At 36.5% G+C, this 23,192-nt stretch overlaps 1 protein-coding gene across 5 annotated transcripts; it reads right to left on the bottom strand.

Annotated features, from left to right (window-relative positions):
* Positions 1 to 704: 704 nt before the first annotated feature.
* Positions 705 to 17,142, bottom strand: LOC104593520 (neutral ceramidase 2-like). 5 transcript variants are annotated; one of them, XM_010253402.3, is made up of 10 exons: positions 16,920 to 17,142; positions 15,720 to 16,109; positions 14,023 to 14,231; positions 10,457 to 10,822; positions 7,894 to 8,158; positions 7,528 to 7,798; positions 7,296 to 7,421; positions 3,687 to 3,750; positions 3,444 to 3,604; positions 705 to 1,376 (listed from the first exon to the last, which is right to left on the bottom strand). In XM_010253402.3, exons 2-10 carry the CDS (start codon positions 16,061 to 16,063, stop codon positions 828 to 830), a joined length of 2,355 nt encoding a protein of 784 aa, XP_010251704.1. In that variant the 5' UTR covers positions 16,064 to 16,109; positions 16,920 to 17,142; the 3' UTR covers positions 705 to 827. The 5 variants fall into 5 exon arrangements, with proteins under 5 accessions (XP_010251704.1, XP_010251703.1, XP_010251705.1 ...); XM_010253401.3 differs by having other exon boundaries at positions 15,720 to 16,070; positions 16,920 to 17,134; XM_010253403.3 differs by having other exon boundaries at positions 16,810 to 17,042.
* Positions 17,143 to 23,192: the final 6,050 nt, after the last annotated feature.

Below are 23,192 nucleotides of genomic sequence, written 5' to 3'. Positions count from 1 at the left end.
ATATCGGCAATACCCAAAATCCTATACATATTAGGGGTGAGTAAATAGGTAAATTCTTCCTGAAACCAAATGGAACCAGCCTTGAACCGACCTACCCAATCTGTTACAAGGTAGGGTCTGGTTCCAAATTCTTGGAACCAGCCCCCACCCAAAGTAATTCTAAGGTCTAGGGGTTTACCCTATCTGAACCAACCCACTTGGTAGAACCACCTTGGAACCAAATTTGCCTTGAAACAAATTCCAAAGTACTTCTAAGGATGTGAAGATTTGAAACAAGAACTCATGGTTGAAAAGACCATAGTCTCACTTGACTATAGAGTCACTTAAATTATCTAGTCAATTTTTTGTTTTAATATTTGAATGATATAAATAATGTAAAAGATAATATTTACAAAATAATTATTGAAAATCAAGTTTTTAAGGAATACGTTTCATTATTTTAGAGAGAGAAAGGAGTAACGATAAAAAAATAAAAGGTTTCACGAGTAGAGCTTGGAACCAACCCCATAACCACCAAGGCTAAAATCGGCTTTGAAACTTCACAGGGTAGGTTTTGATTCTAAAATCTTGGGACGGATTCCTACAGGGTAGGTTCCGGGTTATGCCTTGAGCAGAACTGAATTGACCCATGCTCACCGTTAGATACTACAAGGAGAAAAATTTGTAGTATTGCTATCATTCCTCTTAATAAAAACAAAAAAAGGTTTAGAGCTTTTGTAAGCTGGGTGACTTCATTAACGTGGAAACCATGAACAGCTAACATGTTACAGTAAGGCAAATTATAAATATTGTAACTTAGTAACCAATACATAAACAAAGAAGCCTCCCTATAACACCACAAATGCACGGGACGAACCTGTGAAATGGTTGATCGACCCAAAAAGGCTCTTTGAGGCACCAAAATGACTTATCCTGTACACACCTGAAATGGCCATCTCTGGGATTCTCCATTCTATGGTAGCTAGGCTGCGTGTGCTGAGTTTTGCTGGCCTCGACCACTTGAAGCGTAAGCAGAAATCATCGTCATCATAAACCGGTACCCATGTATCCTTGTCCTTCAGAATCTCCACCAGTGCAAATGTGCCTTCAGTCATGAGGTCGTTCCTTGGGCAAGCAGACCAGAAAGTTACTGTCACCATGTCTCCCTTCCTGAACGTAGAGTTGATAGAGACATCAGCTCTTACATCCCCAAAATTAACTCCAGGAGGTGTTGCGTCCATGACCACTGGCGTTAGTAGGCTAATTTGCTTGTCCAAAAGATCTGGGGGCTGTGGACCTGGTTTAACATCTTGGCCGCCAACAAGAGCCTCTGCAAGCTTTTTGAACTCTTGAATGTAGGCACTTAGTGTGTGTGGTCCATACAGTGTAGAGGCACCCTGAATTATAATACCAATGAAAGAAAATTGGAGAATCTCAGGGAATTTCATTATAAATAACTGAAAACTAGTTTCTGTTTTAGAGGAAAATCTATGCTGCCGGAAAGGCATGATATGATACCGGTTGATTGATTATAAATTTTTCTGGAACCCCTGTTTTAGTTTGACTGATATTTCTTCCCGCATGCCACGAATTTCCATACATGTATAAAGATTAAAGAAGTGTCTTTAGTCCAAACACAATAACTCATGAAACAGTCCATTTATGATTTATAAATGAGACTCGATTCTGGATGAAGTAATATTTCACACCCATAAGCAGAGGACTATAATAGGCTGTCCCATCAGGATTGTTAGATGTGAAATCCTGGGGAAAATCATAACAAGTTGAGCAGAGATACATATAAAGATTATAGCAAACACTGTTGCATGGACTCTCCTAAAGGGCCAGTGTGTCATGTTGGACATATGTCCAAGTCTGACACTACACAAATTCTTGAGAGCACTTCTACATGACATTTCCTTCTTATCTCTAGCTTGTTTGACATTAATGAACAGCTAATCTACAAGATGAATCCTTCTGTTTTGTATCAAACATCAGCTATCAAGGCAACATTTTTTGTAGGTATATAATGTTAGAATTCAAAAACATTAATTATTTTAGCAGTACATACTTTTGGATGGACGTATCCCCAAGTCCATAGTTTTCCATAGACTATTGGATATACGTCAAATTCCAGCTTGTGTACATGTCCATGCAACACTTACAGAAAGTTGAATTTCAGCATTAACATTCTAATTAGAAAATTATGCCTAGATGATGTAGGGCCGTATAGGTGCAGGAAAGGATCCACTTTAAATAATGGATCATTACTAAATCTTGATCCCACACTTGGTTATCAGGGATCTTGGGAGGTGGAATGAATACAGATCAAACCTTTAGCATTTGTCACACAATGTTCTTAAACTAAAACTTGCATCCTCATGTTTGTAAGTCTGAGATGTCATCATTTCACCAAGCAATTGCCCTTGTGTGGGGTGCCTTGATGTTATGAAAAATCTAGGACCAAAAAGTTCCATGAAAGAAATTGAATGGAATTTAAACCGGTTGATGTGGTACACTTCAAAAGATTGATGCTTTCGTCATCATACATGTTAGGATCATTTTTTTTATGAGACATGCTCCATCCATGAAAAACTGTCGTGCAAGATAACTTGGTTAAATAAATTATGGGAATTGCATTTTGAGATCTATCAGTTTCAGTTTCGAATAAGACTAAGGATACCAAAGAATGAGATAATATGAAGACAGATTTAATAAAGGCCATCACCCCATGTTGATTCCAGATATATAGGGTCTTGAGAGGACTGCACTGGATACTTGAAAACAAATTATTTTAATCTGTAAGAAATTTAAGTGAATGATTTGTCAATGAAGGGTCGAAGAGAACAATCAATTTAGTTTCCAGTAAAATATTTTAACATTTATCACACAGGTATGAAGGTACCCGTAGTGGACAGATAAGAATAAAAGTACTTAGCTGCCTATGTAAATCAAGTTTGTTTGATTGTTTGGTTAGAGGTAAAGCTTGATGGAATGGGATTGAGTAACAATTTGATACAAAATGGATGCCAGGAAAGGTGCAAAAGCAAGGAAATTTCAATATTTGTTTCAGATATTGCCAAACATTAGGTCCATTTCCAGTCCACCCCTCCTATGATTCCAGATAACTGTGACCAACATTGGGTGATGGTCTTTTTATATTGCACCAATGTGGGTTCCCGCCACCCAACAAAAGCTCAAGTTCAGAGAGAATATTAAAATTTAGGTTACTCCCTAAGGGGAATAGATTTTTGCATAATGTGGACCAATTTCTGAGATAATCCCTACCCAAGGGGCAAACTTTATCTTATCAGTTAAGGCTCAGATGGATGAAGCAGAACTTTTAACAAAAAACCAAAAGGTGGATGAAGCAGAAAATATATGGAAACTACACTAGTCACCATATGTTGCATTACACAAAATGGAATCAATGGTTTTCAGTTATTTTGATTGGGCATACTGACCTCATATCTTTGCACCTGGTATTCCTCAAAGGTAGTCACATACTGGGAATAAGTGTTTGTAAGCCCTGCAATGACAACATGAATATTTCCTCTAATACCTCCACTGATGAGTACTTCCTTCACAGCATCTCGAAGGCGCCTTCCAGACATTGTTGTGAATTCTGTGAAGAAACAAAGCAATTAGATGTTCTACATGCTCAAAGATAGAAATCCCAGATAACCGGTGCCAAGGGTGGGTACTACCTCCAGGTACACTGAGAATAACTAGTTGCCCTATCCTCAAAATCTGAATTGGAAGTATTGAAGGCTGTAGAAGTAAGACCAGATACTCGATAGTAAGCAAAACCACAAATGGGGTTGGAAAGAAAAAGGGTAAACAGTTGCATTGCAACCAATTATGTTCTCAAAGGAAAACAATGGAAATGCTTTATATGATCCTTCAAATGCATAATCCATAAGTTTATTCAAACATCAAAAGTACCATATATCAGGATTTACACAAAATTAGTACTATATACCTATATTTCCTTCAAAATTTTAGGGTGTCCTAATATATAATGAGGTGATAAATACTGACATTAATTTACAAAGATAATCCATAAATTGATATTTGGGAAGATATCACAAAAAAGAGAGTTAAAAACTGAGAATTTGTATTGTAAGCCTACCAAATGTTGATAGAAATGAGAAATAGCTTGACCAAAATAAAATTTGCATGTTTTTGCAAGTCAATCTACCACAGTTTAGAAGAGCTCTAAATGATTGTGAAATTGAACCTCTTGGGCAACTACTTCAGAAACTGTACAAGCATGCAAATAGATTTTAATTCAGAGGACAGAAGGATGTGGACAGCAGATCGAAAGGGTCAGTTTACAGTACAATTGTTTTATTATAAACTGACTCAAAAGGATGAGCAGGATGTCCCTTGGCATGTAATCTGGATTCTGGAGTAAGTTTATCCCTTCAAAGGTAGCTTTCTTTGTTTGGTCTGCTTATCTTAACAAGATTCCTACAAAAGACAACCTGATTAGGAGGGGAATGGTGATTGACTCTCCTGTTTGTGTGTTATGTAACGGAATAGAAGAGTCAGCTGACCACCTGTTGTTGCATTGCAGTTTTACATACAACATATAGGTGAAAATATTTAGAATTTTTGCCATTAAAAGATGCTGCCTGCTGCATCAGTGGAAGCTTTTGTAAGAGGTTGGTGGACACATGGTCTGAGTAAGAGAGGGAAAATGCTATGGCAAATGGTCCCAGGAGCAGTCTTCTGGTCAATCTGGCAGGAAAGAAACTCAAGGCTCTTTCGAAGTAAAGGCTGTCAAGAAGAGGAACTGTGACAAAAAAAATAGTTGGGAAACTGCTATCCTGGTCATCTGCACATCTATTAAGAAACAGTGTTTCCCTTAGTTCTCTCTTTCTTTTTGAAAACCTTTTGCAATGACAAATGGAATAGTGGTCTAATGTTTATTTTGTATTCCCCATTGTATAGCCTCTGGTTGTACATGGGTTTCCTGTTTCTTTTTTAATGAATCAATATTTTACTTCTTCTCAAAAAAAAAATCTATCCTGCATGGCCATGGTGGGTACTTTTCATCCTTAATCTTGTTATACTCCTTATTTATTTTTCTTTTCTTTTTAATTTTTTGATATTAACCATGTATATAAGTATATTTGCAAAACTTCACTTTCGTAATGCTTCCATCCAGTTGGAACTTCAAATGCCGCTCTGAAACCTCCATCAAATTTCCCACTTTTGAATCATTGAAATTTTCCTCCAATCAAAATTGTAAACCTTGATCCAGATGGATATAATAGAACACACAAAGGTCCCTCCATCACTTACTCCATCTTGATTGACCATTTTCCCCAATCTTCCAATCAACTATGATCCCTATATCTCACCTTCTATTTACATTTTTTATAAGTTCTCACTTGTATTCAAAATTGCCCTGAGATATATTGATCATTCAGAATTTCAGTTTTTTAATTTAAAAATTGCCACAATTACTTAATTTATGACATGGAGCAAAGACTGGAGCTGAGGGTCATAAGAGTTTTTATCAGACTGAAGGTCATGAGATGGACATGTGGGATTGCTTTGGCCTCCAACCAGGTAAAAGACCACTGGATTATTTATACTTCTTCAATAAATGAACCAATCATCAAAATTTGCTCCAGAGCATAGAAGTTTTCAAATTTGGTGCTCCAACAACTTGGTTCCATTCCGGTCCAAGATCTGATCACTAAGGAATTTTATTGATAATCTTGTAAAATCATTAAAAAATAATGATGAACCTCAGAATGTGTACTGAATTAATAAGATTTTTTGAATTTCATAAAGTTACCAAATAAAATGAAAAAAATTATAACAGAGTTATGCAACGTTGGCATACCAAAAATACCAATTACAAATGTATCTTTTAAGACTTGTCACATTTTATATGCTAAATTGATTCCAAGCACAAATTAATCCACAATTAACCAATGACTAGCTATTTCAGTAATTAAGGGGGTGTTCCACAACATGGTTGGTTTTGTTTTTTAAAACAAATCCAACTGCCACATCAGCAAAGTTACCCCCTAAGTAGTTGAAATATCCTAGGCACGTTTATAAAAATATGTACACAAAGTAGAGCTGTGCACTTCTATTTTTTTATTGTAATTTGGACGTCTTTTGATTCCATTAATAAATCCAAACAAAACAGAAGTTTGAGGTGTTTAGCATGCTCAGGGTTTTCTTAGGTTACAGTAAAATGGTGACCAAGACAAAATTGAACTTATATAGAAATTACAACTTCAGTATGCTTACAATGCAAAGTTTTCATTTAGCTGCAGTTCTCATTTTCCTGTTAAATTTCCTAACTTACCTTTTTTTAAGATGTTTTTTTCCAAAATAACATAGACAATCCACTAAAATTATGCAACTAAGGGAACCAAGTAGATACTGAAACCCTTTATTTTAGGATACTTCAGATAATTGAGGAAATTGAATTGCATGTGCCAAATCCCTCGTGTGAAAAGGTGAAACATCAAAGATCATTTACAGGGCAACCCAATTGTTGGCCTTCAAAGGGAGATAAACTTATGGATATGGAGTTTAATAAGCAGAAGTTGTAAGCTTGGTAATTTATTTTTTTCATTTTCTTTTCCTTTTCATTCAGAAACAATTTTTGCTCAAATGAGATGGAAAATAGGATGGAAACAAAGTCCAAATCAAGTCAAAGGTCCTATTGTGTATTGCATTTTATAGGATCATACCTTTCATGGTAATAATGTTACATTTCACATTATATCCTGGCCATAATGACATAATGCATACATAACCATCTGATGATGGAATATAATTTCCTTATGACAATAAGCAGTGTATATTTTCAGTTATCTGGCCATGTATGCATTACTGTGATATAGGGAACATAAAATAATTCCCCAATGCACTTCTAAATACTTTTTGGAAGTCACTTAGGCACATCCCTTCTTTTGCAAAGGGGCCACATGGCATTAATTAAAAGGTATATACTTTATACATAAAAAGGCCTCCATGCATTGACTTTTATGCTTACAAGCAGTTGTCACTTTGTCTTTTCACTAGGACTGTGCCAATTTTCTCAAAATTGAGAATTATGCAAATCAGTCCCCATATTTTTCCTGCATGTTTTATGAACATGCTAATGCAGATTGCTAAAAAGGCCATCAAAGGTCTAGATCTAACACTGATCAATGATAGTATAGTTCAATTGTTTTCAAACCTATTGTTGTGGGAACCCCCCCCCCCCCAAATAAAGAAAAATGATTTTCAATGCAAATTCCTATTTTTACAAGGGAAAAGAAATGTAGCTTGTCACTCACCGCCCAGTCATATGGTTCCTTCATTTCACCAGTATCAAGCAAAACAGGCTTTGGATGTTGACAATCAACTTGCACCTTATCTGGTGTTTTCAGTAAGTTACGCACCAACCTCCAAAATGGATTACCCTGAAATAGCATCAAAACAACAGAATGACCCCTGATACAGGCAGCTTGCTATTCAAGAACATAATTTAGGAGAAAGTGTTGGCATCACTCTAGTACCCCTGGTTACCTGATCATCACCTTGCTTGAAATCAAAAGCTCCAGGTCCATCAGTGGTTCCTGCAGCAAAGGCAAATCCCATGGCAGCAGGGCATGTTTTCACCACTTCTTGACCTCCCCCCTGTTTAGGAATTGATACCTCAAGCTTGGAGAAGTCTAAATAGGTGTGTCGGTAGTCAACCTTCCCAGTCAACTGCTCAGATGCCTTGTTGAAGAGATCCACAGCTTTTCTGAATTGCCTATCTCCAATGATACGTGTGCTTTCAAATTCATCTGGATAACTACCATAAACAGGAGAAGTAAGTTTAAATATAACACCAGTTATAAGATGATAAATATTTATCTTCAGGAAAATATGCAAAAGAGTAACGAGTACCCCGGGCCCCGGCCATAGCACAATTCATTCTTCCCACCGCAGGTACTGTGATTGAAATCACAAGGTAGTCCAGTGTCTATGCAGAAAGCACCAAGCACATTTGGACTAACATCTCCACAGTTTGACTGACAAAATGCAGAGACGAACATAGGCCTGTCAGCTTTCCTGAGAGAACCCCTGACACGACTTGCAACACTCAGAAACCTTGTGGCTGGTCTTCCATGGGAAGACTGGAATGAGGCAGCAAGTGCTTTTAATTCATCATCTGCATGGAAATGAATCTTATAAACTTCAAAATTTGTAAAGGCCATTCTTTCTAACAGCCAAAAAAAGGCTTAGTTTGTCTCCTTGATGTTAGTGATATGCACAGCAATAGCAGTTCAGGTGCTGAGAACTTTCCAAATAAACAGATTTGGACCTCTGTCAGTCCTAAAGTTAATTTTCTAGTTTGGACTATGGCCATTAACAAATGCCTGTCCAAAGTGAACCTAGTGAGGAGAGGGGTTCAGATCTCTGATATCTGTTGTGGGCTATGTGAAGAACATCCAGAATCTACTGATCATCTCTGTCTGCATTGCCCTGTAACTGCTGAGGTACGGGCTCATTTCTTTCAAGGCCGTGGGACTTAATTGGGTCATGCCGAGAACTGTCAAAGATTTTTTCAGCTGTTGGAAAATCAGAGGTTTGAAGGAAAAAGGAAAAGTGGTGTGGAAGACGATCACTGCAGTTGTTCTTTGGACTATTTGGTCCGAGAGGAACAACAGAGTGTCCTGTAACAAAAAGAAGAGCCCTGAAGAGATTGTGCAATGTGCAGTTGGCAAGCTTGCTTCCTGGATTTCTGTCAATCCAGCTTTTAATCAAGTGAATGTATTTCATGTTCTGAGAAAACAGTCGCTCTTGTGTCTGTAATGGCGATTGTTTCAGCCTTTCTTGGGCTGACTTCTGTTGTATCATATTTCTCTTTTTAATAAATTTACTTTACCTTCTCAAAAACAAAAATGCATAGCAACAGCATACCTTCCTACATATAAATCATTATAGACTGTTAACTTTGAAGGAAGATACAACACTATGAAGATGCATATGAAATATTTGAGATGTATAAATAACTCTTTTTTCTGCTTTACTCCAGAACTATAAGACCATAGTTGTGTGTGTGTGTTACTAAATATGGTGACCACATGCAGTACAGTATCAAGGAATACAAGAACACATGAATCAGACAATCAAAATTGGAAATTTCTGGATTTTTATGTATATGTTGTATTTTATACAGTAGCAATATTTTAGTATTTCCAAATGTTATATGTGGGGTCTGCCTAGAGTTTGATTAGTCTAGCTATAATTGGTTTGTCTTTGAGGTTTCATAGTCATTAGTTAAGTAGTTCAGGAGTTGTTGAGTTTTCTTATGACTGGCAATTTTGTAATGTCAGTCTTTCCTAGTTCTAATAAGATTTGCCCACCACTAGTGTCTATATGGCTCAGTTTGGAAAAAAGTACAAATACAAATATGTACAGTGCAAATACAGGTTTAGAATACAAAATACAAGGTTTTGCACTACACATATTTGTATTTGTACTCTTTCCAAACTGATCCTATATGTCTGTGAGAAGTGCAAAAACACAGAAACAAAACGAATTGAGCTTACTTGAGTTCTTAGAGCTTATGCTAAGAGTAGCAAGTGATTCCCATGCCCTAAATGATTCTGTGCTCACCATTGAATGATCTTGAGTTTTTTTTATTTGCCTTTCTCTAATTTTGCAAGTAACCAAACATCCATCAACAGCCTAAAAGTTCTTCATTTAAGGCATTAATTTAACATCCCCTAAAGACTGAAGCTGATCCTAGTAAGTTTTTCTTTATTTCACATTAAACATGAAACTTTCCCATTTCAACCAATTTTCTCCTTTTGTATTCATCCCACTAAATTTCATCCTAAAACACAATCTAAATCCCTTGTTTACAAAATATTGGTAGACTCTCCCACAATGGGAATTTGTCATCCCAAAATAAATCACTTTTACACCATAGACCTTCATACCCATTTATCCTACCAAATCCCATCCCAAAAATCCACCTAAAACCCTAAATTCTAAAATATTCAGGTATTCTTCATAAAGTAGAACTTTCATCCTTTTATGCAAACCATACTATAAATCCTACCAAACTTGGTCATCCTCTACAACCATCCATTCCAAATTTACCTGCAAAATTTCAGTAAAACATTCCACTCCTATACTCGCTTTTGAATTTTATATTTTCCCCAGCCCTATAGAGAATCTACCGTTTTTAAGCAGTTTGACCCAAAACTTTCTAACCCTCTTAACCCTTCTTTTTCAGTCCCACTGTCATCCCAAAATCCTTCCCACCCTATTGTTACCCTTCTAAATTCATTATTGGAGCAGTCAATCCTCCATCAACAAGTTTAATCTTTTTATCATACTAAAAAAAGGCATAGTCCACAAAATAAATGGTGGAATTAATTAACTAGAAATGCATACCAGTTATTTTCCTTAAAGTAATGCCATATAATGAGGTTGAAGGAAGGAGTTGCCAACTTACGGTTTTTGTGAAGATTGGGAATTATGCTTGAGACTCTTCGGGGGATACCATTCAGCTCAACACCAGCAATGCCATCCTCTTCAGAGGATTCAACACCTTTTGGAAAGACATTCTGTTCATACCAGTCCTCCATGAATCGTGCAGCAGCTCCTTTGTTGTCACCGCTTATTAATGCATTTGTACGACTCATAGAAGTTCCATGGGTTGCAAACCAGTTAAAGCTACCTACAGGACCCCATACATCATCTACAAACTTTAGAAGTGTCATCTCCTTATCAACATCATATTTATATTTACTTCGTTCGCCTGCAGGATTATTGAGATATGCACTAGGACTACGATTGGCACCAGCATCTAACAGCTCTCCTGTAATTGAAAACCAAAAATCATGATCAGAACAATATGAATCATTAAAGAATAGAAGAACATAACAGAAATGTTTTGAGAAGATATGTGCTCATTAACACATGAATTGCCACCATCTACTATTTGGAAGGGCCATCACTTGAGATCTGTTTTGTTAATTTCAATCAATACCACAACATCATCCAAACAGGCAAACACATAAAACATAATACATCTAAGGAAAGAACAAGCAGAGCATGAATTTCTTTTATATGTATAACAGAACTGTATAAGTCACTAAAATAATCAAAACAAGCTAAATCTTACACTTGCACTGTTCTACATTCTTATTATTAATAAGCAAATTAGTGGGAAAAAAGAAAGTGCATTATATGCCTTTTCAATATAAACTTTGTATGTGATCTGCACTGTCTATCAATAGGGGTCCCATAGCATTGGATACATGCTCAACCCCATAGTCCATATCAGCCATGTGCCCCACCTTGCATAAGTGGTTTTCACAACCAATATTAGCTGTTCAAAGTTTTAATTTTGGGTAAATTACAAGGACTCCCCTATATTTGGGGCAATGTTTTAAAATGCGGAAGCGTGACGAGGCGTTCCACTACCTAGAGGCGTGACGCGTAGTTCAGAACGCAAGAGGCGTAAGCCTCCTTAAGAGGAGGGGGATTAGGTTGAGGATGAAGAGGAAGGGGGATCTCATTTTTTCTTTATTTTTAATAAAAATCTTTTATATTAAGAAGAATAAAGATGCATAACATTAGTTGAACGGGGGGGGGGGTCTTGTCAAAACGGAGGCGAACGAGCTTCCACTTCAACAAGATCCCTAACACCACTTTCTTTCCCCTTATCTTTCCTTCCCTTCCCTTTCCTTTTCTTTGCTTTCTTTTCCTCTTTTTTTTTCTTCCCCTTTTTTTCTTTCCCTTCCCTTCCATTTCTTTTCCTTTCCTTTTTTTCTTTTTTATTTTTTTTCTATCTTTTTATATAAGATGTGCATGAGGCGCATGAAGCATACGCCTCTAGCACGCCTCATGAAAAAAGCACAAGAGGTACGCCTCTTGCACCAGAGGAGTACGCCTCAGAGGTGTCAATACCTCTAGCATACGCCTCAAGGCATTTTGGGAGCGCCTCGCCACTCCTCCAGGCATACGCCTCCCATGCCTTTTAAAACACTGATTTGGAGGTTGCAACACTTGCTATTCCTTTTCTTAACACTTAGGGCCCGTTTGTTTCCTCTTAAGTCTTAACTCTTATCTCTTAAGAGGAATATTTTAACTTTAAGAAAAAATGGTTGTTCGTTTCCTCTTATCTCTTATCTCTTAAAGTGCAATTATACAACTTTTTGTTTTTCAATGATACCCCCAAAAAAGACAAACAAAAATTCTCATATATGGAGTCAAAATAGATATTTGATAATTTTCAGAATTCAGAACAACGTTCTCTGCATTCAGAGTTCAGAGGAAAGAAAATATCACCAATACCAATATACCTCTTAATGTAATTATTGCACTTTCAGATATCAGACTTCAGAGCAAATGAGCAGGCCCGTAATTACTACCTTGTGCTTATACATAATGTCAGAATCCCCAAATGGTGTTAACAGTGAATGACAAAATACCAAATGGCCCATACTTGAAACCATCACACATAATTTGGATTTTCAAGATCAGTTGACCAATCTTTAGGCATGAGTTCAATGTTCTAGATTTTTAATGTTGGGTAAAGAGAAAAACCTAAAGAAAGAAATACAAGGAAATTTCAGGGTTTTAGAAATATCAAACTATGCAAGATGTCAAATACTTCAAATTTTAGGGCCCATTCATTTGTCAATAAGTTGGGGGAGGAAGCTGACCAACTTCCCATGTTCTTTTGTTAGGAAGTGTAGGGCCCACAGAAAGTGAACTTTATCCCCAATAAATTTTTGGGACACTTTCCCAGATATGTTTTACCCTTCCCCCAGGTGGGTAAATCACTTACCCATGGAGGAGGAAAATTGGCCAAAACTATATGGGACTGAAATGCCCTTGCCAACCAACAGAAGTTCCTTTTGGAAATTGCCTCACCTAGCTAACATTTCCCCGAAAAAGAACATGGGTGAATGTATTTACCTAGACAACACTTGCCCAAGTAAATACATTTACCTAGAGCTGTCAAGTGGGTGGGGCTGCTCACTGTGTCTTTTGACTGTCAAAGCTACCAGAAGATCTTCCCAAAAAGACTTGCCAAATGGCCCGTATGTTATGCCAACATGGCCCATGGCCCCAGTCCACATATATTAATATATTATTTATATCTATTTAATATATGCATATATACATACACATATGTAATTAGGTATATAAATTTTTAATTTCAATTTTATTTTACTTTTTCATATATAAAAAATTGTGTACACCAAAATTTATATCGGATAAATTTTAATATTTTTTTCAATTTTTCTAAAAAAATCATGTCACCCCTAATCTGGCACCAGCCCAAGGCATGTGCTACAGGCCTTACTAGGCTTCCCTTTTGAGGGGGTTATAGGCCAAGCAAACACAGCCCGCTCAAACCCACATGCTGGTATTGCACAGACTGCTATAGTGCAGGCAGCAACAAAAGTGGGTCATGCCAGCCTAGCACAGCCCACATTACACCTCTACATTTACCTGAGTAAACAACTTCCTGACAAACAAACGAGGCCTTAGTGTAAGCTCCACATCCCACATTTTGTCCAGTCATGTCCTTGTTGTATCTAGGTATGATAGATCATAAGCAGCATACAAAGAACGCTATCCATGAAAATCATTGAAACTACCAGACTGAAAAGCAAAAATATTTTTAGATGTTCCTATACATAGAAATTTGGAATAGAAACTTAGAAACCTTGAAAGGGTGAAATCAACAAAGAAGGAAATGCCTAACCCACAGGGGTTAATTCTACATTTCCACCAAGTTCATTCTCCAGATTTAACATACTCATTGGAAAAGGGGGTCAAAAAAACAAATAGAATATGGATATACTTTTTTCATTATCTTCTTCTAGGTCGTGCCTCTTCTAAGGGGCTCTCTATCATATGACAACCAGCTAATAGACATTCAGATATCATATTTCCTTAGAGACAGTAATTTGATATAATTCCAAGAAAGAAAAAGAAGCAGACTTTTCATCAAGCTATAATTTGGAAAATAAAGAAACAGGATTCTAGCATATGGCATACCTTTATTAACAAATATTGATCCTGGGCGGAGATTCTCATGAGCTTGTATGATACTCTTCTCAATGCCATCAACAATGACATCAAATGATTGACGCACAAACCCAAGGGATGTCACAATATATACAATGTATTGAAGATAACCTCCAGGTCCAGCATGAGTGTGAATACCACTAATGGCAACATTCTGTTCATTATATAGATCTCCATACCTTCCATAATAAAGGACAACAGATAAGCTAGATAGGAAGAACAGAATTTGACAATCTATAGAAAAAATTAATTCAAAGGTCAAATCCTATTCAGGAACCAGGAGGGTAAACTCAAGTCCATGAGTGGAAATTTGATTTTATATGCTGTTTGCACAATTTTTTGATAAACAAACTGGACCAGACCAGACAGTTGAAAACATTCAACCAAAACTAAGACCTTTACAAATTTCAAAAAAAGGAGGTAAAAAAAGCCTAGAGTATATCCAAAAACCATTGAATTTGGTCAAAACCACAATTGAACCGTGAATACGTCAAAACATATACCCAGTTCCAGGTTTCTTGCAATTTCCTTATCTTTAATGATACCAGTCTATTTATGGCATTATTTTGATGTCATGTCACAGTAGAACTAGTCAAACCATGAACCATGTGACTTCTTGGTTCAATGTATGCTCCAATTTCCAGATCATTGTTTTACACCGGCAACAACCACAGATATTCAGAGTACAGAAAATTTTAGCAGCTTTATAAAACTATTGGCTATTTAATAAAAATACTTGTGTTCCTAAGGCTCAGTTTGGAAGGAGTACAAATACATACAAAATAATACAAAATACATAGTTTTGCACTCTACATATTTGTATTTGTATTCCTTCCAAACTGAGCCTAAGGTGAAGTTCATTTAAAATGCACTTGGGGTTAATCTCATTTTCAGTTACCTTTATATTTTCAGCCCCTCCAAAACTAGAAATGGCATGCAAGTATGACTAATTGGTGGTTAAAAAAACAAAAAAAAAAAAGCCAACATATGGAAAACATAATTAGCTGAAATGAGCCTAGGGATGCAACATAGGCATGCCTGAAATCGACCCAAACCAACATTACAAAAAGAAAGGTAAAAATTGGAGCTAGGTTGGGTTGGATTGAGGCCTTAGGCAATCCAACCTAACCTGACTACAGTGTATGTACTCATATGAACATAATACATAATGAATATATGTATATATGCATATATTATAGGTACTTTCAATAAATTGATGAAATTGAATAGTAGAAACCTGTTATTTAAAAGCAAAACAAAAAAAAAAATGAAGAAATCTGGCCTGACCAGGCTGAAACCAAATCAATGTCTACATCCGGGGATACATTGTGTAGCGTTAGAATTGAAGAATTATAGATTGGTTTTGGTTAAAGTAGACTACACTTGATTGAAGGTCAGTTACTCAGTTTGGTTTAGGGTTGGGTTAGGGTCTCAACACTTGGGGTCAGGCTATGACTGACCTCAACCTCAACCCATCCTAACCCCAATCCGAGTTGCATGCCTAGAAAGTCTCCAGAAAGGAGGGAACAGACAATTTCCTTGAAAACCATTTCTTGTGTTTCAACTGCTCATAATTTATCAATCTATAGATATTTAGTTAGGAATTAGGTTATACTTACTATGTAGAACTAGAATCTGGGGATAGAACGTAATTAGATGATAAGTACCTTGCCTTCAACCTCTCAAGCACTTTAACTGTCACAAGCTGGGAAGCCATGCAGGCATCAAGATTTACAAATACTACCCTCTTTCCCTGGGGCTCTGCCACAATAAACGCCCGAGCTCTCAATCTGAAGTGCAATCCTGACGCAATCTGCTCCATATTAGCATACCCCATCATATTGACATCTGCTGCAGGTCCTGTTATATCATAGCTTCCAAGCCCAATCAAATAATTGGAAGCTGATAATGTGCTTTTTATGTTATGTGGAAAGAGCAACAGCAAAAACCATAACCAAATTTGTGCGCACAGCCTCCAAAAATGGCCATAGGGGAGAGAAAGGAGTGTCATTGTGAATCTGAAAAATGAAAAGCAATTTTTCAACTTGTTACATATCCTGCAACAATAAAGACAAAAAAAATAAAATAAAAAGAAACTTTGTTAGCATAGCCTTCAACAAAATAGAAGAAGATCCCATTTTAGCAGAATCAAGCACAATCAAACAATATTAGTCTACCCAACATGTACTATACAAAACGAAAACCATATTTCGAACGACACCAAGCTGCCTAACCCAAAATCCGAAACCTATTCAAGCAGAGTATCAGATTAATTTCTCAACGCCGGCTGAAGCCGTCTGGCTGCAAACTAACCTCAACCACAGAACTCGTATTGCCTAACTAATCAACCAAAACATTTCTATACCGTTAATGATTAAAAAACATTTGATATTAACTATTTCTTCACTTCCTAAATAAACCAGAAAGAAAAAAAATACAATATTTGCGTCACGAAGCACAAGTTTTTTCTCCTCTTCGCTTTCTGAACAATTCCAGACAGAAGATCCCCGACCCTACTGAATCCTAAATGGCAACTACTTCCCTTTGATCACATATCAGTTAAATGCTTCCTTGACAACATACTTAACATTTAATATAAAAAAGACCAGTCCCCATGATATCTATTCCACAATTCAATTCCATGGCATTTTCGTTTCAAACAATTAAAAAAACGAATAAAAAATCACTCAAAACAACGACTCTCTCTCCCTCTCTCTCTCTCTCTCTGCAATAAACCAGAAACAGTAAGGCACGTACAAGCATCAGACAACCATGGTTCAACAGGACTGATAACGGGGGGAAAAAGTTTATGAGGTCAATGAAACCCTAAGCAGAAATTGGTAGCACATATCCCGTCTACTACACACCTGAAGGATAAAAATCTGGAGATCTATTTTGAAACTTCAAGGGCGGATTCTAGAGTGCAGACCGACGGATTCGAGAAGGAATAAATAGGAAGCAAACGAGAAGGTGGGTATCGAAGAAAGAGCGAGCGAGAGAGAGAGTATTGACTGTTTGGTGAATGCGTCCAACGCTTAGTCATCTTCGCTACGAAAGAGTAGCGGACACGTTTATTGTTTACACTTCGCCACTTGTTTTCTGTGTGATTTGTTTCAACTTTGAAGCATTCTCACTGCAGAGAGAGAGAGAGAGAGAGAGGCATCAGTATCGGCCTGCGCTAATGCGAGATGATTATGGCTGAATTGACTGAACGACTCATTGTCAAATAAAATCAGTAACTTGTATAGTCTCACTTTGGTATCCAAATTTTGAAATGTGTCGATCTAATATCTGAATTCTCAAAATGTCTCAATTTATTCCTATCATTAACAATCTTTAATTATCAGAATGATGTGATGAGATGTGCGGTTTAAAGTTAAACTTTTGAAAATATCAAAATTATCATTCAAAGTATATCTTATTCTTCAATAATCAACGCTGAACCAAAGTAATGGTGAATAAACCCAAATCCACCATCAATTTAGGCATTGGGAAGGTTAATAAAGAAAAGTAGATGATATTTAAAGGGTATTTATGTCTTTTTACATATAGGGTAGCCCATTCCCTATTCTTAACCCCTTCTGACCATGGTGCAAGTCAGATGGATTGGGTTAGGTTTAAGTTCAATCTAGGCCCAAGCCCGAGGTCAACTCCAAACTGTCCAATCCGGGTATAGATGCAAACTTAAACCCCATAATTTGTTTAAACCCCTTTGACCACCAAACTATGTGGGGTTTGTTAATAGAAGAGCAAGATTAAGATAGGGAAAGATATTTTATCAAGAGATACCCATAAAAATAAATAATATTTCAAAATATATTTCCAAATTGTTAAGACTACCCTCGTTTATGAATATTAAATGCAGTTTTATCATCTTAATTTTTATTTTATTTTATCAATGTTCCATTAGTGGAGGAGTCCGCATTCTCTGCACCCATGGGTGCACTTGACGAGTGCACCTGCCAATCACAAACACCCAGGTCAGCGTGTTTAAAATTTACTAACTCTAACAGACATTTAGCTGTTAGTTAAAGAATCCAGTTGAATCATTGCTTTGTTCCTCCCTTCGACTGCATTTCCTTCTTCTGCAAGCCCTCCATTAGAAACAGGGAGGCTTGAGTCTAAGTATATATGACGTGTCTCCGGTGACTCGAAGAGCCCAAAGGTATATTAATAGGAAAAGTGGGACTAATCAGAGGGAGGTTTTGAGTTTGAGTTCCATTACTACATGGCATGTCTCTCTAATCACCACAGAGGTTTAGGTTACCTAAGAACGATGAAAAGTTGAACCGAATTAGAGCAAGGGTTATCAGAATCTCGCCGGAGAGTTTATTGTTTGATACATTGAAGAATCTGAGACTGGTTTGATTCAAAGGTGGGAATTCTCCGGTTAGCCAATTGTCTTGCAAGTAAAGAATGTACAATCGTCAGAGCTTGAGAAGGGATGATGAAATGTTGCCAGAGATTTTGTTCCCTGAGAGGACTACGACCTTTAGACATTGTAGGTCAGAGATGGAGCTGGGAAAGTAGTCGGAGAACTGATTATCGTTCAGGAAGAGCGACTTGAGATTGGTGAGGCCGGAGAGGTCAGGGATTTCACCAGAAATCAAGTTCCCTTTGAAGCTCAGTACTCGAAACTGATCGAGCCAGTTTAAGTTTGCACCGTCCAGGGTTCCCGTCAAGTTTAAGTACTCGAAAACCATCTCTGTAACCCTTCCCCTCAAGCATTCTCTAATACCTTGCTAGTTGCAAAAGTCGTATCCTTCCCATGGAAACGAGTTTGAAGGATCAACCGCCGATTTCAGAACTAGAAGCGCTTCTCGGTCGCTTGATTCCGCTAGGGTAAGATCAGAAACCAATAAAAGAAGGAGAAAACCAAAAGGTGCCAGCGAAGCCTCACCATTCATGGGGGCTCTTCCCAGTCTCTTGCCATCGGTGGCTTCATCGTTCACGGGGGCGCCAGTGTGGAGTGAAGGCGCTGATAAGCTGTTGTGCTAGAATTCGAAATGAGGAGCTGATAGGGAGGGGGAGTTCGAAATGAAAATCAGGTTTTTGTATTTTTGTATCCGATTGAACATGATTCTATTAGTTGACGGCCAAACTTCTGTTAACGTTACCCATCCCGCACTCAATCAACATAGTTGAACATGATTGGTGGGTTCATGCGTCCAATGCATCCATGGGTGCATAGAACGCGGACTCGTAAATGGAGGCTCAGGATCTAACCCCATGGAAACAATCTCTCCATCATTAAGATAGAGAAGGATATTTTTCAATTTTTCTTGAACTTGTTTTCAATTTTTCATTCTCACCATAAACATAGAACTAAGGGGTCTGGAATCAGAATCGGATTCCAACTGTTTGATCAAATTTGAGGGAATGGTCATTCCCTGCCCCCTCCCTTGGGATGAAATTTCATTCTTACTGATTCCAATTCCCATTCTCATTTATGTTTGAACAAAATAGACTACGGGAATAGACTATTCTGAGGATTCCGATTCCAATTCACTGCAAACTAACCTACGTGATCCTCGTGATATTTGTCCTATTTATTGATTTAAAACTGCTAACATTTAGTAGTAAGAGAAAATTTAATGCTATAAAAAGTAGTAATAGTATCAACTTTCAGAGAAAATAAAATGGCAAATATATTATGATTTTGTTTTTTAAAAACACCTTCATTAGATCATAACTCTTAAGTCGTTAAAGACAATGACCAAATTAGTCTTTCCCTTGTCTATTTGAAGCCTTTAAGCTTGAAACATGTCTCTCCTTATCTTAACACAAAGTCAAATAGAATATTATATCCTTTTCTTTATAAATTAGAATACCATATCCTGTTTAACGTTTCATTACTTTTATATGCAACTTTAAAGCGGGTAAACCCTATTTTTGTTAAGAGATGGAGGACTGTTTGATCTAAAAGAATTTGATTAGGGTGAATATATATATATGTATGTATGATAATAACTATATACCTAGGGTCACGGTGGACTCTGCGTGACTGCGTCTATGTCTTTAAACACATAATACATATAAAAGATGTTACATCCATGTGGTCCCACTTTTTTAAATCTATTTTTTAGAAAGCCCATTGTTTTAAATAAAAATTATTCATTAAACTACAAATAAAACTTAATTTTTTAGTTTTTTCAATTTTTTTTTAAAACATTCATATTCATTGGACCAAATCATCCGAGAGTACAGGTACAAGAAAATCAGCTAACTGGATAGTGGGTATCAACTATCTAACAAAATGAACAAAATTAATGCACACATTAGTATCATGTGTCTAGGATCCTGTGCCAAGGGAAAGGATGTTTGTCTTTAATTAGATTAAATGTTGGAGGTTATCTACTTCTTCCGTATAGAAGGAAGCTGCCTGAGTGTTTGGAAGTCTTTTGCAATTCTTCTGACAATACATTTAATAGACCAAGTCTCTCCATATAGAGTTTAAAATGATACACGAAACCCTATGTTCTAAGGCACCTATTAAAAAAATGTTTCTTTAAGACAAGGAATCTTACATTACCACATACCACGCTAAGCTAATGAGATAAGCTAAGGGTCGCGTGCTAGTGTAGTGATGCAATTTATACCTCACTCTCAAAGAGAGCTCGAAGGCAAGAGGTTTGTCAATTTGGTCAAGTGTTTTTGATAAGTTGGTCTCAATTTTGACACTTGCAAATTAAACATAGTTTATCTATATTTATACATCTTGGGTTGAACATAAAAATTTAATCCAAATTTTATGTATTATATATAATGAATACTTTGAAATGTTATATATAGTACATGTTTTATACTAGTTTATTATAAAATGGATATTTGCCTAGGATTTCATGTAGATTATAAAAGTTAAATCCAAATCTCATATATATGATTAGTGGTGGAGTCAGTAATTTTTTTTTAGCGGGTCATGTTAAACAAGAAAATGAGATAGAGAGTAGAAATAAGGTTTGGGGAAAAAATGGCCGAAGAAGGTTTGGAGGAGCCTTAGAGAATAATCCTTTACATGTTAATTCAAGTTTTCTTTTTTTTTTCTTTTTTTTTTTTTTTGGAGGGGGGGAGGGGGGAGGACCCACTTTATTAACCATATAAATAATGATTTTAACAAAAAGTTTGGAGGGGCCAAGGACCTCCAACCAATATACTTGGCTCTACCCCTCCTTATGCATGATTAATACTTAATGCACACATGCTATACTTGCCTTGGTCAGAGTTTTTTTTTTCTTTATTTAATCCCAAGGGCACATTCCATTCGTATCATATGAGTTTAATACATTTAGATTCCATTTGGTTCATAATCAGAATCTGAATAGGAATCAGAATCACAATCCCTTGGAATCGAAATTAGAATGGTCTACTGTCATAGCCTGTTTGGTCCAGATAAAAATTAAAATGGGAATTGGAATCAATTAGAATGAGATTTCATTCCCAAGGAAAAGGGAGGGAGTGGCCATTCCCTTAAAAGGAGAATGACATTCCACCAGGAATGCCATGACTCTCCCAACCAATGCCATTCCGATTCCAATTCTGATTTCAGACTCCTATTCCTGCAAATCAAACAGGCTACTAAATGATGATTGTCTAAATGCTTTCATCTTAAAACCAATCAAGAAAACAAAACTTTTGTATAAAAAAAGATGCTAAATCTAAATGTTTCTTTACGCTACCTTTACTTGGAATGAGCAAGGCACTACCCATACACTAGAATAAAAAAATTTTGGCTATCCATGTTGTACAGCTTGGGCTATTAACAGGATTCACGCAGGTACACTTTAGTTCACCCAACAATGCAACTAATACCGGTACTGTTACAAAGAATTTGTGTGTACTAACGTGTCATGTGGGAAACCTTTTCCACTAAAACATATCATGTCGATAAGGAATTTAAAATCATAACCATATTCAAAAGCTAGGTCAAATTATTTCCAACCAATTTGTTGTTTTATCGTGACAAATGCTATGTTATAAAACTATCAGCTAGTTCAAGTTCTTTTTTTTTTTTCTGGAGAAGTATGGACAGGCCCAATGCAGATTTCTGAATTTCATTGCAGAGCTATAAATTCCAAGTTGGCACTCAGCCCAACAGTACTTTGGGCCTAAAAATTTTTACATACATGCAATGACCCACCTGGTTTTATTTTTGGGTGACGAATCACTAGTTCCATTGCTTGTGTTGAGTGGGTCACACTTTCAATAATCAGAGCCTTTAGATCAGAATATAAGGGTATCTTCCTCCCAGATCTCTCTCTCTCTCGGTGTGTGTGTGTGTGTGTGAGTGTATGTGTGTGTCCATCTATATATCAATCTATATATAATCAGGAGTCTTCTCACCACAGAATGCACACATACCTCTTCCTCATCTCCCTTCTCACGCATGTGCATATTTATTTTTAAACTAAATCATTAAAATTATAAAAAGTCAAAATTAAAACTTCATGGATCTTTATTGTCTCTTATATTAAATCTCTCTTCATCCCTCTTGGCTCTCTCTAATGAAGTAAGGGTGTAAATTAGATGGATTGGGTTAAGGGCCAACCTAAATATAAACCCTAGCTTGGACCCAAACTAATGTTAAAACCTAAATTTGTCCATCAATACATGGGGTAAACCAATATTCCTTTTATATAAAATAGTTTAAAGAAATCATTGCTCATTTCCATGGGTTATTAGGTTTTTCTCTCTTTTATTAGTAATTTAATGTAGATTTGTTTCATGGATTGTTCTAATTCAATAATTAAATGTAGTTGGAAAGCACTTAACGTGAGCCATACTTATCTTGTTTAGTTCAATTTTGAAATTGTTTCTTTTTTAACTTGGTTATTAATCTCATGTTAGACACAGTATTTGGCTTAATAGGGCTACACTATAGGGGGTAGTAACTCATCCCCCAAGCCCTTACCCCCAACCTTAGCGGTAGCAGGATTTGATCCTAGGTATTTGCAACACCTAGCCAAAGAACCTATCAATTGAGCCACCATTAGTTGGTTTTCATGCTAAGCAATTGACTTATGTACTTCTTATAATATATAAAAAGGATAAGTTTGAAGCTCAATAATTAAAAAGGAAAATAAAATTATTTTTTCCTTAAAAAATTAGAAATATATAAAAACTTTAATGAATCATTGTAATTT

This window comes from Nelumbo nucifera, chromosome 7, assembly GCF_055504915.1.
Source record: "Nelumbo nucifera cultivar China Antique chromosome 7, China Antique-T2T, whole genome shotgun sequence".
Taxonomy (NCBI): domain Eukaryota; kingdom Viridiplantae; phylum Streptophyta; class Magnoliopsida; order Proteales; family Nelumbonaceae; genus Nelumbo; species Nelumbo nucifera.
This window is presented reverse-complemented; position numbering and strand designations above follow the sequence as displayed.

Coding starts and splice junctions, on each gene's coding strand:
- LOC104593520 (XM_010253402.3), bottom strand. CDS start 16,063: ATGACACTCCTTTCTCTCCCCTATGGCCATTTTTGGAGGCTGTGCGCA. Junction 8,159..10,456: donor TCCCAATCTTCACAAAAACC/GTAAGTTGGCAA, acceptor ATTTCCATGCAG/ATGATGAATTAAAAGCACTT. Junction 3,605..3,686: donor TATTCTCAGTGTACCTGGAG/GTAGTACCCACC, acceptor GTTTCTTCACAG/AATTCACAACAATGTCTGGA.